At 41.3% G+C, this 18,112-nt stretch overlaps 1 protein-coding gene across 7 annotated transcripts; it reads left to right on the plus strand.

The window, feature by feature from the left end:
- Nucleotides 1–7,630: 7,630 nt before the first annotated feature.
- On the plus strand, nt 7,631–17,906 carry LOC119858328 (pulmonary surfactant-associated protein A-like). Of its 7 annotated transcripts, none has more exons than XM_038408686.1 (6): nt 7,685–7,700; nt 8,223–8,341; nt 9,952–10,167; nt 11,761–11,880; nt 13,117–13,194; nt 14,870–17,906. In XM_038408686.1, the coding sequence occupies exons 3-6, from the start codon at nt 9,996–9,998 to the stop codon at nt 15,244–15,246; spliced, it is 747 nt and encodes a 248-aa protein (XP_038264614.1). In that variant the 5' UTR covers nt 7,685–7,700; nt 8,223–8,341; nt 9,952–9,995; the 3' UTR covers nt 15,247–17,906. The 7 variants fall into 7 exon arrangements, with proteins under 7 accessions (XP_038264616.1, XP_038264614.1, XP_038264612.1 ...); XM_038408684.1 differs by having other exon boundaries at nt 9,984–10,167; XM_038408685.1 differs by lacking the exon at nt 7,685–7,700 and adding an exon at nt 7,887–7,910 and having other exon boundaries at nt 9,984–10,167.
- Nucleotides 17,907–18,112: the final 206 nt, after the last annotated feature.

Raw genomic sequence — 18,112 nt, forward strand, 5'->3', positions numbered from 1 at the left:
GTGTTTTTATTGGATCCTTTCTTCTGCAGCTGTTGATAGGTTTATTTAAACACCACTTTCAAAAGAAATCATTCAGGAATTCAGATAAATTCCTAGCTACCCTGCAGTGCCAGGTAAACATAAGCCTCCACAACTATCGGTCAGGTAAAGGCTTTGGGGGTTATTATGCTTGAATCATAAGTAGTGAAAACAGTATGCAGCCATCTGACTGAACTATATGTTCTTTTTCTTCCACAATAGTTTTTTAGCCTAATCTTTATTTGAATTTCCATTATATACTAAAACTTTATATGTCTGCAAATGTGGGAAACATCTATTTTTGAACATTTGGTACATGGAATTATATGATGTATTTTACAGAAATGAGTCCTGCCTGCTTTTGAACCCACAAAAGCAAGGAAAATTCTGAGTTATATCCAACCTACTTGTGCTTAGGAATTGCAACTAATATGGTTTGTAAAGTTATCCTTTTATTTTTAAGAGCCCCGAAAGAAGGCTACCTGTTAAAATCTACCATACAGAGGCTGAGTTGAGTAAGCAAAGAATGGAGTTATTACCTTAAGTCTGAATTAATATAGGCGTATTTTTGTTAACCATCAATGTTATTTTAATGCACCTTACTATAATTAATTGCCTTTGTTTTTTAACATACAGCATGGAACAAAATGGTCCAGATAAAATATATTTGACTGGCAAATTACCTGCCATTCCTACATAATAATCCTAAAGATCAGCCAGAAGGAGAACTATTTCAAGGTTTTTTGCTGAATGTTTGGAAGTAAGAAGGGTTGGAGTTGAATCCCTAATCAGAACCTCTGCTATAGTTTTGATTCCAAGTCAAGCCAACACCAAAAATGGCTTATTTTCCAGTTCTAGGTCAGAAGGAGTCAAACCATTGTGAAAATAGCTAATCACAAGATGGACTGAAAATGCCAGACTACATTTTCTAAACTCAGTTTAAACATGATTAATATTTGTCATGCTAATCTAACCACTGTTCTCCAAAGCTGCCCCAGTGGACTCATTACAAGAGGACAGAAATCAGCTCTGAAGCTTGATTCAGAACTCCAGAAATGAAACTCGGTCATCAGGGAAAGAGGACTGAATACCTTTTGTCACTTTTTCCCTGCTTGTGCAGACCGATGTCCAAAGGTCTGATCCTGTTCTACAGAAGTCAGGGGGTATGTCTACACACCAATGTAAGCCTAGGGTTAGTGGGACTTGAGTCAGATGACCCTGGGCTTGAGCATTTACTCTGCATTTTAACCCTAGATTAAGGATTTTCTGACCTGTGATCGAACCTAGAGCTATGGCATCCACACTTCAGTACACAGACCTGAGTCAAAGTAACCAGAGGCACTGACTCTGTGAGTGGTCTGGGGCTCCGGAGGAAAAGAATAGTGGGTGTTCAGCACCCATTAGCCACCCACAGATCAGCTGTTCAGCGGTGGACTGGAGGTGCTCGGTGGAGGGGGCAGAAAGAGGTGGGGTAAGAGTGCGGCCTTGGGAGAAAGGGTGGAATGGGGAGCCAGGGCCTTGGGGTGCCTGTAACCTATCCTACAGTGTTTAACATCCCTCCCCCCCCCCAAGTGTCAACATTCTAGCCCTATGCATGTGTTGCATTGTGGGAAAACTCTACTGCTCACCCTGTTTTCTAAGTGTGATGGTGCTATTGATGGGACTCAGGTGCCCATAAGGAGCACAAGTACATAAACTGCATAATTAACTCCTTTGGTGGCTGTCTCAGTAGAATGATGGCAGTATGAGACGGCTTTATACTGAACTACCATCTAAACTGAGAACCAGGCTCTCCACCTCTAGGTTGTCACATCGGCTGGAAAATGTCCATGTGCACGTGGTTTGAGGAAAACTAGGACATCAGTCTCCAGGGCTGTCAAACTATTAAAATGGAACTTTGCAGTTCTTAATTTTGAAAATGGCATGTTCAATGACGGTGTTTTTGGTTGGTTGGTTTTTTATTTATTTTTGTCTGTTTGTTTTGAGATTTGACATAAAATGCAGGTTTCAGAGAAAAAATGCATACACACCCCAGCCTAGCTGCTGCTGGCTGCAGAGCAGTGAAGTGCATCCCCAGACCTTGGGTGCAGCACCCCCCCAGGGATCACTTATCCCTGCTTCTGCTGCATACTGGGAGGCAGGGATAAGGGATCCCCAGGAGGCTAAGGGGAAGTTTTGGGGCTTGTTCCCCCTCACAGTGCATGCTGCCCAGGTGCTCATGTGTACACAGCCCCAGGGAAGGCAGGGTGGACCAGAGAGCAGAGCAGGAACCAAGTGGCTTGTGACCTTGTGATCAGCAACCAAGTCCTTATGACCAGGAAGCAACTCTCTTACAAAAGGCTTCTTCTGACCAGTCTCCATTGCAAACCCTGCAGGCTTCTGATGGTGTGTTTTGAAGACTGGTGTTCGGCGGACAATGGGTGAATGCTGATCTGAGCTGCCACTATTTGCAAAGAGAGGCACGTGATGCCGAAGCCTGTCTGCAGGGTCAACCTGGTGCACATTGCAGGCCTTCTCAAAGGCAGTGAGGAAGGCATCTATATCATCCCTTTCCTTAAACTGAGGCAGCACTTTTATATCGGAGTTCCCTGCAGGCTTAGCCACCCTGGGCCCATCCCCACTCACCCCAGCAGGGGTCTCTGTGCTTCTCAGCTCTGCCATCACAAGTTCATGCTGCCTCTGTCTTTCATGGTCCTCCCGTTCCTTCTTACGATCCTCCAGCTCTTTCAGTTTCAGTTTCATTTCCAACTCCAACCGTTTCAGCTCCATTGACGGGGAACTTGGCCGTGAAGATCCCCTGCTGTTCATGTAGGTGGGTCCTCGGGCTGCCTGGCTGCTTTCAGCCCCTCCCACGTCCCCAGTTGGGTCGGTGGCTGGGGGGACCCTTGGGGCTGACTGGCTGCTCCCAGCCTCTCTAAGGAGCCGGTTCCTGGCTGCGAGAGTGATCATTCTCTTCCAACTAAGCAATTAGCTGTGCCTTGGTGAATCTTCCATTGCGCAGCCCTCTCTCTCTCTGCACGGCTCTACAATGTCCTTTTCAAGTAGATGGTAGGTCATCTCCCAAGTGGTCACGGACTCACAGTCCTATGCTCCCTCAGCTCCCCACGGTCCCTGGGAGGAACCCCTTCAGTGCAACAGCCCTTCTTGGGGGCCCACTCTCCCTCAGGGTTAAGGTGTAGATTTCTCCGCCTCCTGGAACTGCACTTTTCTGAGCCTTCAGCACGCCTGCTAATCCCCCTTCCTTCTACTGCTCCCCAGTCATTTACTGCAGGATGCTCTGTCCATGGGGTGCAGTTGAGCCCACCACTAACACCAGTTATAACGGAGTCCCTGGACCAATGCTCTGGAACTACTCCGTATGAAACCAGTCAGGACTCTGGGGCCTTCTCTCTCTGAGCATACTGTCTCCAAGGTAAGAAGCTTACACAGCTTCGACCTTCCTGGGTCTAACCTTGGAGCATTCAGCATCCCCTTCCACACCGTGCGCTTCCTGCAGCGAGTCTGCCCGGACGGGCCTCCTGGGGAAGCCAGAGGGCCCTGCACTCCAACTCCACAGTCAGAAATGACTCTCAGCCAGCCGGTAAACAGAAGGTTTATTAGTCAACAGGAACACAGCATAGAACAGCGCTTGCTATTACAGAAATCAGTGACTTTCAGCCAAGTCCATCTTGGGAGTCCTGGGCCAGATGCCCTGGACTCCCCCCCTTCCAGTCCCACCACGCAGACTGCCAGCTTCCAGCTACCTGACCTCCAGCACTCCACTGTTGCTCCTCCTCCTTCTCTTTGTCTTGCTTCCCGGGCAAAAGATGTCACCTGGTTACATCCCCCTCAGTGGTCTCAGGTTACATAGGTACACCTTGGCAGCCTCACCTGCCCTGAGGGCCTCAGCAAAATCACACACCCAATTCCCACCACCGAAGTATTGGTGCAGTACACTGGGAAACAGAGATACACACAGTATTAGTACAGAACAATAAGACCCACATGCAACATAAAAAGATGAATAAAACCCTACTTTGTCACATCTCTCCCCCAAGACCGAACTGAGTGGGCCCACTTTAGCCAGTGGCCTGGGGAAGTTCTGGCCCCCCTTTCTGGGACAAAGCATTGGCTATAATGTTGGCACTCCCTTTAACATGGACCACCTTCATGTCATAATCCTGAAGCTGGAGACTCCACCTCAGGAGCTTGGCATTGGCCCCTTTCATCTGGGGTAGCCACGTCAGGGGCAAATGGTCGATGTAGACAGTGAAGCGCTGCCCAAATAGATATGGCTGCAGCTTTTTAAGGGCCACATCATGGCTAGGCATTCCTTTTCTATGGCTGCATAGTTCTGCTGCCACGGCAGCATCTTCCTGCTCAGGTACACGATGGGGTGTCTCTCCCCGTTTCCGTCAACCTGCATTAGCACCACACTCAGCCCTGTGTCTGAGGTATCAGTGAACACCATAAAGGGCTTCCATTTGCACTAGAGTGTAATAGACTGCATCACAGATTGTCTGCATAGAGAAGACTAAACAAGTGGCCTGAAGGAACTACGGGATACAATCCAGTCCAGAGGACTTCCGGGACCCAAGTCAAGCTGCGACTGTATGCACACAGGAAAGCAATAGGGCTTGGACCTTTGGTCCCAGCTTAACACGGGCTTGGCCCCTCCAGCCCTGCAGGGTCCTGGGACCCTTGGTCCAAGCCCTAGGTTAACACAGTTGATGTGTGGACGCAAGGGAGTTAAAGCTGGAGCACTCTCATTGCTGTGTAGACATACCCAAAGGGTGCATCTCAGGTCCCCAAAAGCTAACATCTGCCATTGTCCTGTGGTAGGCTTAATGAGCCAATAAAAGAAGAAAAAACTCCCCACACAGAAATTGTAATGGAAAAACATCTAGATATAAAGAATGAGAGAGATTGAAGCGACTATGGATAATGAAGCACTCGGTTACCATGGTGCCACCTGTGAACTTGGATGATTACAGAGAGAATCATGTGAGTAAGGTATGACTGAGTTGGGAAACAAATTAGGGTCTGAGGTAAAACCTACTGAAGGCAATGGGAGTCTTTCTGTGGATTTCAGTGGCCTTTGGATCAGGTCTGAGATGTCATCCGAATTCCAATTACCACTAGTGGGAGCCGAGATGGCATAGGTACAGTATGTGTGAGAATAATCTCCATAAGAGCCTCTCTGAAATATGGATGATATCACCAGCACCACCACCACCACCTCTTCTGAAAAAGAGAGTCTGTAAGAGTCTCATAAAGAAGAGTGATAAAGGGAACTTTAATGAGTGATTGGTGTGTATGCGATACACACACACCGTATTAGAAGAAGTGCTGGCCCACCAGTTGGATATTTTGCAAGGTAGCTAGCTTTATAAATAAATCTATCATTTACCTTGTTTAGTACCAAGTAGTATATGTGACATATGTGCAAGTAATGTCCACCAAACTAAATCCAATGTTGCTTCTGGAGGAACAAATTAATTTATTCTTTGCATAGATGTGGCCTTTGAACATGTTCCACAGGGTTAGATTAATGATCCATTCCAGGAATTATTTCCCAGGTCACAATCTTAGAAATGACTTATGGTAAATCAATGGCACCCACTTCTCCGAGATCATTCTGCATTCAGTTGTTTCATCTAGCTTACTGTACCTCGCTGAGACAATGAACTCCTTTTGTCATGCAGTATCCAGGTACTTGAATTTGAGGATTTAACGTGTTACTTCAGGGAAATAAGAAAGCGGGGAAAATATGTAAACCAAAAGCAAAGGATAAGTAGCTCTTCTGTTACTAAGGTTATATATTTCCTACAGCAGAGAAACCATACCTACCTTTTTCCACATAAGCTGAAAAATTCTTATGCTCATTTTTGACTGGTATAATTGGCATTTGTTTTCCCTAGGAGAGCAAATAGATTAAAAGGGCTGAATTTTCTAAGAATATCTAATTGCTTGAAGAGTTTAATTTTTATGGTTTAACTTAAATGTTATGAAGTTTATTTTATAAGTGTGATACTATGACAGACTACACCCCTGAATTCACACCCTGCACACTATTGTTGTAATCTTTGTAGAAAGCCTGCCTTGTAAAATATCATTTGAAAACTCATCATTTGCTGGTCAGTACTGTCCGTAAAAAATGTGGGGGCAACAGTGTATGTGAAGTTACACTATTCCCCTGCATGGTGGTGGTAAGGCATGTTTCAAACCCCGCAGCCTTGGCCAAACGGAAATTGGCAAACAGGTCTGCCCCTAAACAAAGGAATGTGTGCTCTACTTAATTTGCATGTAAGCAATAAACAGTCATCATGCAAGAAGGGAAGACAAAAGAAGTGCCTCTGTAGTGGTTTAAGTATAGACATGCCCTAGTCCCCTTCTAGGCCGAGTATCACACAAAGATAGTCTCTCACATTTCAACAAAACCGTCAAAGAGACAAGAAACACATTAATTCCAGAAACTTTCAAACATTGGCGGTCATTATGGTTAACTGTTTGCTATTCTTTCCCCATGCCACACTTGATGAAAATGGAGGTTTGTTGCATAGGTAGATTACAAGTCTCTGTTACCTTGATTGTTTCCTTGGTTTTTAGTGATTGTCCTAGTTGCTATTTGACATCAGCAAAGTGTTTTTAAATGATTGTTTGGTGGTGATAGTGATTTTGGCATATAAAGTGTTATATGGGGGAAATAATATGAATTTAAAGTAAATGTTATAAAGATGTACACAGATCAGATTTCTATTTCTTGTGTTTTCTGACTTGTATATGGTTTGTGCTATACTGAAAATCAAAATACTATTTATTACTAATATTATAGTAGTGCCTAGAATATCTAAACTAGATTGGGGACCTCTTGTGCTAGGTGCTGTATGTACATAGTAAGAGACTGTCCCTGGCCTGAAGAGAGCACAGTATAATTAGACAAGTCAGCCAAAGGATGGGAGAAAGAAAGTAGTATTAACATCATTTTATAGATGGGAAACTAAGGCACGGAAAGATTAAGCGCCTTGCCCAGGTTGTCAGTGGAAGTCTGTAGCAGAGCCAGAAACTGAACCTGAGTCCAGGTTCATAGTCTTAAAAACAAGACCTAGCTTCTTAGTGATTGTCATCAGTAGGTCTCAAAGGACTTTACAAATCAATATCATTATCCCCCCTTTTATAGCTGGGGGAAACTGAGACACAGAGAAGGGGAAGTGATTTGCCCAACACCACGCATCAGACCACTAGCAGAGCTGGGACTAGAGCCCTGTGTTCGTGAGTCCCAGTCCAGTGCTCTACCCACTAGGCCACCCACTGCCTCCCTTAGCTACATGCCCATCCTTCCTTGTAACCTTTTTAACAGTAACAAGGTTTATTTTAGAAATTAGATGAAAGTTCCATGAAAACTTTGTATTCTTTGAATTAACTGAAAAAAAAATCTTTTGAGACTATCTGTTCTGTTTGAGAGTTTTTTCCTCCATTAAAACATAACTTATTACTATAATTGAGAAAATCAGCATCACGCAGTTCCTGAAACTTTTCTAAGTATTTGTGTAACAAATTAAGTGTGTGAACAAAACAAAAAAGAATGATGCAAATTATACTTATCAAGCCTCCACTTTGGTATGAAGGCGTGTTATCAAATAACATACTTTATAAATGAGACTTTTGAGGACTTATTTTTCATTCTACTTCAGAGCAGAAGGGTGAGTGAACTCTTTATAAAACTACAAAGAACTTCTCTTAGTCCATGCTCTCCCTTTACTTTTTCCATTATATTTTCAAATGCTTCACTATATTTACCTTTATTGTTACTATTCCAGTCTACTCGTATTAGTGGTTTCATCAGATGTGGAGTTGCTTGAAAAATGCTGGGGTTTTATGAATGAGGAGAGAGAGGAAGAGCAAGAATTAGGGTATGTCTATACTGCAATTGGGACACAACGTGTAGGAATACCAGAACTAGCTTTGAGCCAGCTAGCTCACTAAAAATAGCACTGTAACCAGAGGGCCATGGGCAGCGGCATGGACTGGCCACCTGAGGGTCTGGGTGGGATTGTACTTGAATAGGCATCCTGAGCCATTGCAGCTGCACAGCTATCTTTAGCAAACTAGCTCGATGGAAGCTAGCTCAGGTCTGCCTTGACATGCTGCAATCATGCCTCGAAATTGCTGTGTAAACATCCCCTTAGAGCTGAATAATTGCTTTTTCATCTTAACATCCAAAGGATCAGGAACCTGGAACTGCATCAAGATCCACTAGCTTGGAGTCAGTAGGACTCCAAATGGATGCAGAAGTCTAACACATTATATGAGATTCAACCAATCAAGGACATAGTCAGCCAAGGTAGGATGGGAGAGCCACACCGACATCCTGAACCCATCTTCACCACTCTCACTATTTTAGCTGAATGATGCTAATAACTGAAGGAGAATTTGTGCTTTAGTACCGTACATTATGTCCATTTCGAATTTAACAATTTCTAACTAGATTGTAATGAGAGCAGGTCAGAAAACATTTTGATTTTTTTTTCAAAATTGCTCACATTTTTGACATTTGAAAAATTTCAACCAGCTGTATAGTTGATCCAAAATTGAGAAGAAAGTGTTGTCAAAAATGTTCTGTTTAGTTCTTGAATGTTTTCACCACTTTGAGTCATTTAGACTTGGTGTGGATGATAAAGTTATTTTACAGATGCAAATAGTCTATGATCTGCCATACATAGGGCCCTTCATTTTCAGTTTTTATTTTATTTAATTTTTCCCAGGAATTTATCAGGGTTTATTACCAAAACAACAAAAACAGGTGAAAATCAGTGCAAAAAAATTAATAATTTTTCTGGGTAAATATCGGGGGGAGGGGCGGTTGGTGGACGGAAAGACGGGGGGGGGAATATTCAGTAGATTAATGCTTTGAATTCCGTTCCTCAATGTGGTTTGCTGCAGAACTAAACCAGAACTCAAAACACAACGGTACCTCTGAGTTTAAGAAAACAATATATCTCTAATCCCCAAATAAAACTTTTCATTTGAATAAACAGTTTACCGTTGTAGACTTAGAACTATTAGCCTATAAATATTTACATTTAATAATTGGGCCACACCATTTGTAAGCCATACACTCAACTTCATCCTTTTCTCCTGTGTTTGTTTATTTTTAAACTTTCGAATACTTCTGAAATATATTCTGATACAGATTTTCATTTTCTTCCCATTTTAGTGTGTTAAAACTTCAAACTGTTATCTGCTAACAGCTTGAAATGTGTACATGGTGGGTGTGGGATTTATCAGGATGCTCACATGCACAGGCACTTCAGAGCTTGCATGTGTGTCTGTTCATTTATTGGGTGTATCTTCTAGACTAATACATAGCCTTACTTCAACAGGCAGGTTTGCGTATACACACAGACTAATGTATTATCATAATACATGTATCTCATGCTATGTATTTTATTTTCCTAATAAAACAAGATATTTTTATATATTTTATATATATATGAATGATACAACAATAGGGTGAAAAATCAGGAAAAAAAGAATCATATTTTTTGTAAAACCTGGGAATTTTTTAGTAAAAATCGGTTGAAAACGAAGGGACTTAGCCATACATAACATGAGAATCAATCCTGCTTGCAAGTTAATGTTTGGAATGATGCATTTTTCAAAACTTCCATGTAATATATTACATTTGATTTACACACATCAAATAAAAAAAGAGCATGATTTATGACCATTGCCACCATATGATTAATTGTTCATTTTAATATTCTCTCTCAACCTTGGATCGTTTTAGGGATACTTCCATAACCTCAATATAAATGGGCAGGGGACGGGACAAAACTTGAAAGATTTAATCCCAAATTGAAGACTTCATTCAAGGCCAAATTTAATCCAACAATCACCACTTCTTCATTATTTCCAGTTAGCATAAATCAGCTCCTGTTTTTCTCAATGCAGAATTGCATGGTAAATGCAACTTGCTTTTGTAGCTGGCCTGAACAATGCTGTCACTCCAGTCACTTCACATAGTTGCAGCAGCAGCTGTTTTTTTGGTGACATGTCATGCTGAGGAGAAGTGTGCAGGAGCTCCTGGAATCCCTGGCACCCCAGGAGTCAATGGATTGCCTGGAAGAGATGGAAGAGATGGTATGAAAGGAGACCCAGGCCCACCAGGTATGGTCAGTGGCTACCTCCCCTATTAAATAGATGTATTGCTGTGTTGACTATTATGCTTAGTAAACTAAATGGTTTATCACCCGTTTCCTTGAGTCAGATGAAATAAAGAAATGATGAGTTCTATTTAATGCACAGTGGAACCCTCTTATGGTGAAGTCAGTAAATACAGTGAATTTCTGCTTAGAGTGAAATTGTCCTGTAATTTCAACTTTAGTGAACTTCTGCTGGTGCAACAACTCCCCGTGGTGTGGAGTAGGAGGAACATTCATGTTGTGGAAATGAGAGGGAAACAAAAGCAGTTCTTTGGCAGAAGAGTGGGAAGCTGAAGGAGAAAAAGTGGCAATTTTAATAGAGCTGGTTAGGAATTTTCTGACAATATTTTTTTGTCATAAAATGTCAATTTGTCAAAACCATAATGGTTTGCAGAAAAGGGTTATTTTTGACAAATCTCATAATTAAAAAAATGTTGATTTTTTTAAAAGAAAAGTTTGGGTTTGGGCTCAAACCCAGTTTTTATTTTAATTTTTTTTTAGTTGAATTGTAATGTAAAAAAGGGGGGAGCAGAAAAAGGTCAAAAACAAAAGGTTTTGAAATTATAGAAATGAAACACTTCAGTTGACCTGATCCAAACTTTTTTTCTTACTTATCAGTTCATAATTTCTACTTTTTTGTCCTTTTTTGGGCCAGGAAAGAAAATTGATATCTCAAAGACTCTTGTGGAAAAAATCTCCCACTCAGCCCCAACTGTTAATTTGTCCCCTTCCCAGTGACAAGCTTCCCTTACAGCAAAGGTTTGTGGCTCCTTTAGCCATTTTTAAACCCACTTTCCAGTGTAAAAGTTAAATCGGGTGCTGGTCTGTAGTTCCCATTCATTTTTTGCAAGAAAATGAGATGAAAGTGGCTGTTGGGCATAAACTACAGCTGATTTCTTGGGCATAAGAAGAGAAGGCAACAGTTCACGGTATTCTTAAAATAAGAGAGAATTAGGGCAGAAAATTAACAATTGATCAATGCATTCACAAGCATAGCTTTCCCCATCTCTTTTCTATTACCCTTTCAGTGGGAACTACTTTTCATGCAGAAGGATACTTTCTATAATGCTCAACAAAACTGTTTTTTTAAAATGAATTAATGAAAATGTAATACCAGGAAGCAATTACATGTCAGTGGATTAATTAGGCTTCTGATGCACTTCTCAGGTTGTTGAAGCCAAGAGGCTGTATGTACCATTGGTCTATTAATGCACCACCTGCAGATGCTGATTGTTTCATTGTGCAATATTCCTTCCATGCCAAAGGGCAGGTCAGAAGCTTTCTCCAGCTCCATCACCAAAGATGCTCCAAGGTTCAAGTAGTTGGGATCCTAACATGCATTTGATTGCTCATTCCATGGAGTCAGTGTTTTGCCTCTGTTATGAAGCCAACAGTCACCCGAGGCTTGTGCATTAATGAAGTTATTCAGAAGCACAATGCAGTTTGTTGCTTTGCAGGCCAGCATCTGTTAAACTCATGTTTATTCTGAATTTCCATAAAATGCATCAGCTGAAAAAAAGTTTTGTATGTTTTTCATTTGTGTGCTTCTCTTCTCCAGGTCCTCAGGGGCCACCGAGTGGCATGCTAGGTCTTCCCGGAAGAGATGGGCTTCCTGGGGTTCAAGGGCCCCAGGGTGAAAAAGGCAACAAGGGGGAGAGAGGGGAGCCTGGACCACAAGGTGAATAAGACTAATCTTTGTTTAGTCCAAAAAACTGGATACTTGTGCTGTGTATAAAGCAGTCCAGGGAAAAGTAACTGAGTCTATTAAAGAAAAGCAGTACTTGTGGCACCTTAGAGACTAACAAATTTATTAGAGCATAAGCTTTCGTGAGCTACAGCTCACTGAGCTTTTCTTTTTGCGAATACAGACTAACACGGATGCTACTCTGAAACCTGAGTCTATTAAAGTGCAGTTCTGCTATTAGAAGTGACTGTAAAAATGGTGCCTTTGTTATTCAACCGATCTGCTTCCTGTATCTATCAGATCTCCTGACTGTATTACTAAAATACATTTTACTACCTTTTACTCATCTTACAAATGCAGAGCCAACACAGTTCTGAGATACTGAGAAGGAATCTATTCCTCCTTGTGCAGCAGAAACAGAATTCTGTACTGAGTTTCAATCAGTTATGCTACCCCATGGACGGCAATGGGACTGTACAGGTGTCATGGCATAATTTTGCCTGCGGAAGTTTTATTACTGGTGATGATTTTGTATGAAAAAAAATAGCCAGTTTGATTCTCAGATCCCAGGTTAAACTTGCATGCTGGGAGGTTTTTTGTTTTTGTTTGTAAAATCTCTGTATCTATAAACTGTGGATATTTCATATGTCATCCTGGAGAGAACCTACATGGAACCCTACAATGACATTTTTGCAGTCACTATTCAGATAGAAGCATACCGTAAAACTATAAGAGTTTAACTGACCATAAAGGAGGCAGAGAAGAGAATTCCAGTTCTGTTCAATATCACACGAACTCCACACCCACTAAAGTTTTCCATTGTGGCTGTCAAGTTTCAAATTTAAATCAGAGCAAGTTCTGATTGGCTCAGCCTACGCAGGATATGGTTTCTAAAATATTAACACTTTCATGGATTTCACACACACAAAAGACTTCAGATTAGAAAAACTGATTTTACGTCACATATAATCTGCTTTAAGTAATTACTCTCCAGAGCTGGAGTTTCAACAGGCATATATTTTATGTATTATGGATAAGAACAATCAATATAGGGTTTCTTTGAAAATATATAAATACAGGGAAATAGAATTTTCCACCTCAGAAAATGAAACTGATATATGTCAAGTACAAGCCAATTTTGGAAAATTGTTATTAATTGTATATGATGCATTTTTCTTATCAGTGAAGTCCAGTTTAAATCAATTGTATAATTATTATTTTTATCTCTAGGCCTGCCTGCTTCTGTTGATCCTGAATTGCAAGAAAGCCTCCAGTTTTTAAAACATCAAATTACCAGACTGGAAGGAGGTAATCTTTCTGCTTTTCCTCACAACTTGTGTAAAATGCAATGTACAAAATGAATCATGATAGCCCAACCTAAAGTCAGTTACATTTCAAAAAATTTATTCAATTCTAAAACTTTCCTCACCAAAACTTACTTCCAAACACCAATTAAGTATGCTGAGGTGTTTGTTGCACTTTGGAAGAAGAGGAAAGATGATCCAGCAGCCCAGCCTGAGATGTGAGAGACCAGGGTTCAATTCCTGCTCTGCCACAAACATCTTGCGTGATCCTAGGCAAGTCACTCAGTCTCTCTATACCATAAAATGGGGATAAAGCACTGCCCTACCTCACAAGGGTGTTGGAAAGATAATTTGTGAGGCACTCAGATAGTGCAGTAATGGAAGCCACCCAAGAAAGACTGGTTAGTGTGTGTGTCTATGCAGTATATAGGGCAATGCAAAAGGCTGCCCATAAGATGCAGCATAGATGGGGGCTTAGGGCTATACAACATACTGAGCTTTCTGCATACTGCATGTATGAATGGACTATAAGAACTTACATAGACTAGAATCGAAAGGGACTAGGCACAGCATAGTACGAAGGACTGTGCTGTGCATCTCCAGCATGTAGGGCAGCACATGGAGATAAACATCAAGCAGGCTGTTGCAGTTTCTCTTGCTTGTACATGTTGCTCTTTGGGAGTAGGTTTCCCTCACCATGACCAACTGATTAATGTGCAGCTCCCACTTTGGAGAGTGGAATCTACAAGTCTTAACACAGCAGAAAAGTTACCCCCTTTTGTCTAACTCTCTATTGGTTTATCTATGAGGAGGAGCAAGATACATGCAAGGTGAGGTGTGTGGCTCAGCTCTTTTGAAACATAGATCATCTGGGGTGGGTATTCATGGGGACTGAACTCCCTCTGGAGAAGCACAAATCCCTAATAAGAGACTACTCAGGGCCCATTTTCTCAGCAAGAGGATTTGTATAGGGCTACCACAGTTGTTCTCCAAAGCAAATGAGATCTCTGGTGAACTGACACAGGGCCTGATTCTCCCAGAGTAGGAAGGACCTTTAAGGAAACGCCACTCACATTCATTCAAATTGCATTAAAAATCTTGTTAAAAAGAATTTTTTTGTGTATTATAGTTGAGCTCTTGGGAAGCATTGAAACTGAGGCAGTTGTATGATGTCAGTAGTGCTTATATTTTCAATACACTCTAGGGTTGTGTAGTCAGAGCTGTTGGGGAAAATTGGGGAGAAAAATCAAAGATTTTGTCAAAATTACTTTCCTTTTCTCTTGTTAAAATTTGAAAAATTTCAACCAGCTCTACAGACTGTACACAACAGATCAGGGTCTGAAACTGTATTTAGTATGGGAAAGTAGTGCACACTTAGGTTGTAGAAGGAGAGACAGATGTCCATAGGTGAAGAATTATATAGACTCGCTGAAAAAACTAATGAGTTGGTGGGATTGTGACAGAGGTAGTTCCTCCTTTTCTCCTCCTCCTCTGTCCCTTTTCAATCCTCTTTCCTTTCTCCATTTATTTTTTCCTCTTTCTTCCCTTTCTATTTGTACTGTTCTCTTCTTTTCCTTTCTCTCATTTTCTCATGGTTATTCTCCCTTCCCAGGAGTATACACGGACAGTATAAAATACGACAAAAAAAAACAAACAGATCTTTTCACTTTCCTTTGCAGTCCTTACTTTGGAAGGAAAAATAACAGAAGTGGGGGAAAAAATTCTCGCTACCAATGGGAAAGAAGTCAATTTTGAAACCACATTAAAAGCGTGCGAACATGCTGGTGGCTCCATTGCCACCCCTAGGAACAAGGAGGAGAACGATGCTATTTGGGATATTGTGAAACAGTTTAACAGATATGCTTATCTGGGCATAAGGGAGAGTGATGTTCCAGGTGAATTCCATGATCTGGATGGGAAACCTCTGAATTATACCAACTGGCGCACATATGAGCCAAATGGCAAAGGAGGGGAAAACTGTGTGGAGATGTACACTGATGGCGGCTGGAATGACAAAAAATGCAACCAGTACCGCCTCACTATCTGTGAATTTTAAAGCATATCCTTTCAGTTATTTCATAGGGCAGAGTCCATGCAATATTCTGTGTCAAACATAAACAGGAGCTTGTTCTCTCAGCATTATAGCTAATGTCGTCTGTGATTATTTTATCTGAGAAAAACAAAATCATGGTGTAATATTTTCCTTCCTCATGCTTACTAAGGAAATAGTAACTATCGAAGGTGATTGATCTATAACTAGAACTATCCCTAATTTGAGAGGAGGTTAATGATAATAACCAAACTCTGCCTTGTCTCACTGTGGCTGATTAAGCTCCAGGTAAGGATTTCAGGGTTTGGCTTAATGTGTTTGAGGAGTCCCATGTTAAGATAACTTTGTACATTCCATTGTAGTTACATGCCTGGATAATGCAGCATATGCTATGCAACAGCATTAAAGGAACAGGTCTCAATCCTGGAAGGAAATGCACACAGGTATACTTCAGTGGAGAAATACATGGTGGATCCACCTATATGCATCTCTTTGCAGGACTGAGGCCATACTGTGTACTATGAAACCCTGCAGTAAAATTCAACTCAGTTATTATAAAGGGAGACCACAACAAAAGCCCTCAAAGTCATAGATCATTTAGCTATACTGCAAGCTGCCCATTTTGTTTTTGTGTGTCAAAAACCAAGTTCCCCTATAGCACTATAGAAATAGTCATTTACAGTATTTTACAGTTCTGTCAAGACTCTTCTATATCATACTAACCACTGACAAATAATATCATTCTGATATGTAAACTGAATAGATTTGACACACCCACACAAACCACATGCACATCTGACCACCATTATCAGACCAGCAAAGGCAAGGTTTGAGAAGAGGGCTGCCAGCAGTGACATAGATCCTGATCCAAAGCCCACAGAAGTCAATAAGAGTCTAGCCATTGATTTCAAAGAGCCTTGGCTCACATCACCATCACTACTACTACTTGGCCTTCAGCTTGAGTAACTGGACTGAGCATTGAGAATCCTCATAAGCAAAAAGGGGTAAGAAATTTCTCATACACTTCCCCACCCTGTGGAACCAGCTTCCCAGGAGTGTCCTCAAACCATTCTCTCACCAATGCAGGGAGAAAAGGAGGTACCATAGGGTATATAGAGCAACAGACACTCTTGTCCTATCTTCTCCTGTTCCCAAGATCTTCCTAGATGTTGCACAGGGAGCCTGCATAGTGTTGGACTCTACACCATGCCAGGGAATGATCTTTTTCCTATCCTACACTGTAGGGACTCCTCAGTATGGCCAATTCATACAGTGTGCTTCAGCAAAACTTTGAGTTCCAATATTAGAAAATCAGGTAGTTTTTTGGGAGTAAAGGAGGGGTCTCTTGTACAGTCCCATACACAGCAAAGGTCTCCAGCCAGTCTAAGAATGTGCAACATGACTGCTACTTCAAAACTGGCATAGAATAGCAACTCTTGATATGTCCATTATGTCCATTATGTGGGCTTCAAAATGTTGACTCTTCACTTGCAAAATAACCTCTTTAAAGTCCTATTGTTGTCTTGGCCAAAAATATGTCTACTAGAATGGCATAGATTCTGTGAAGAAGAAAGATTTATTATTCTACAAACAAAACTCTCTTGGCTTTATCTATCTTTGATTATCACAGTATAGCCACTTAGTTCATTTTATCTTTTCATTACACAGCTGGAAGGACTTTCCTTTCATATATGAAGATTGCTGTATAACACCCATCTTTGTGATAAATAGGTTTAAGAGGGGTTATACTTCCAAAATCAAATACAGACCTGGAAACAGCAGGAAATCTGCCCCTTTTGTAGGACTTCAACATAGTACCCAAACCAAAGTCTGATGCTGAGGCTCCCATGCGTGACTTAACATAGGGTTCAGCCCGAGTACCATCTCCCCAGTGACCTCTTTTCTTTGATGTGGATGCATGGGATACCAGGCAGCAGGACCTGTCTGCTGTCTAGAGTTTCTCTCACTTTCTCCTGTTGTTTTACAGCATCTGGATGAGTGGGTTCTCTTCTCTTAGAAGCCATGAAAGGAGCAATGTTATGTGGTGCTGAAAAACAGCTAGGGAGACAGTGTGGTTCATTAGACTGGACTGGGACTTGAGAGCTTGGGTGAAATCTTGGTGCCACTGAAGTAAATACCAAAACCCTGGTTCTGTTTCTTGTTCTGCTGCTGACATGCTGTGTGACCTTGGATGAGTTGTTTCCCTTCTCTGGGTCTGTTTCTCCTCCCATTCTTTGCCTTTCCTGTCTGTTTGGAGTGAAAGCTATTGGGCACAAGGGTTGTCTCTTAATATTTATATGCACTGTGCCTCTAGATACTACTTTAATACAAAAATAGTAATAAAAAATGAAGGACACTCTAGATCTAAGAGGCCCTGCCATCTATATCGGAGATGGACAAGGTTTCTTGTGCTGTTCCTTTTTGAACCTCCCCAAATGTGCAGTTTCTTGACTCCTTGAATGCACCGAAACCAATTTAGATAAACACCTGAAGTTCGGAAGCCTTTCCTAAACCTTTTTCAGGTTCAACCATCGTTAATAAGATTATTACATTCTCCTAACCACTGCAGGAGTGGCTGTTACGTGAACTGATGTATTAAAGTTTATGAAAACTGATATTTGCCCTGTAATTTTTGAGACAAAAACACATAAAGCTTGGTATCTGTACTCAGCTGCGTAAAGTTAATTAAATGTTCCAGGAAGCATAAGTAAGCAGTGATTAAGTATTTATTCAGAGAAACATTTGAGAATCAGGAAGTTAAGTGTATTTGAGGTCTAGTTGGGACCCTGTCTAGCTCTTGTTACCTTTAATGACAGACCTCTATTATGAGCCACTAGTTGTAAAAGACTTAATTCCACAGTGATCTTTGAAT

This window comes from Dermochelys coriacea, chromosome 7, assembly GCF_009764565.3.
Source record: "Dermochelys coriacea isolate rDerCor1 chromosome 7, rDerCor1.pri.v4, whole genome shotgun sequence".
NCBI lineage: Eukaryota > Metazoa > Chordata > Testudines > Dermochelyidae > Dermochelys > Dermochelys coriacea.

Excerpts from the sequence above, each read along its gene's own strand:
- LOC119858328 (XM_038408688.1), top strand. The coding sequence starts at position 9,996 with ATGCTGTCACTCCAGTCACTTCACATAGTTGCAGCAGCAGCTGTTTTT. Across the intron at positions 10,168-11,760 it reads AGGAGACCCAGGCCCACCAG|GTCCTCAGGGGCCACCGAGT; the intron begins GTATGGTCAGTG and ends TCTCTTCTCCAG. Across the intron at positions 11,881-13,116 it reads AGGGGAGCCTGGACCACAAG|GCCTGCCTGCTTCTGTTGAT; the intron begins GTGAATAAGACT and ends TTTTATCTCTAG.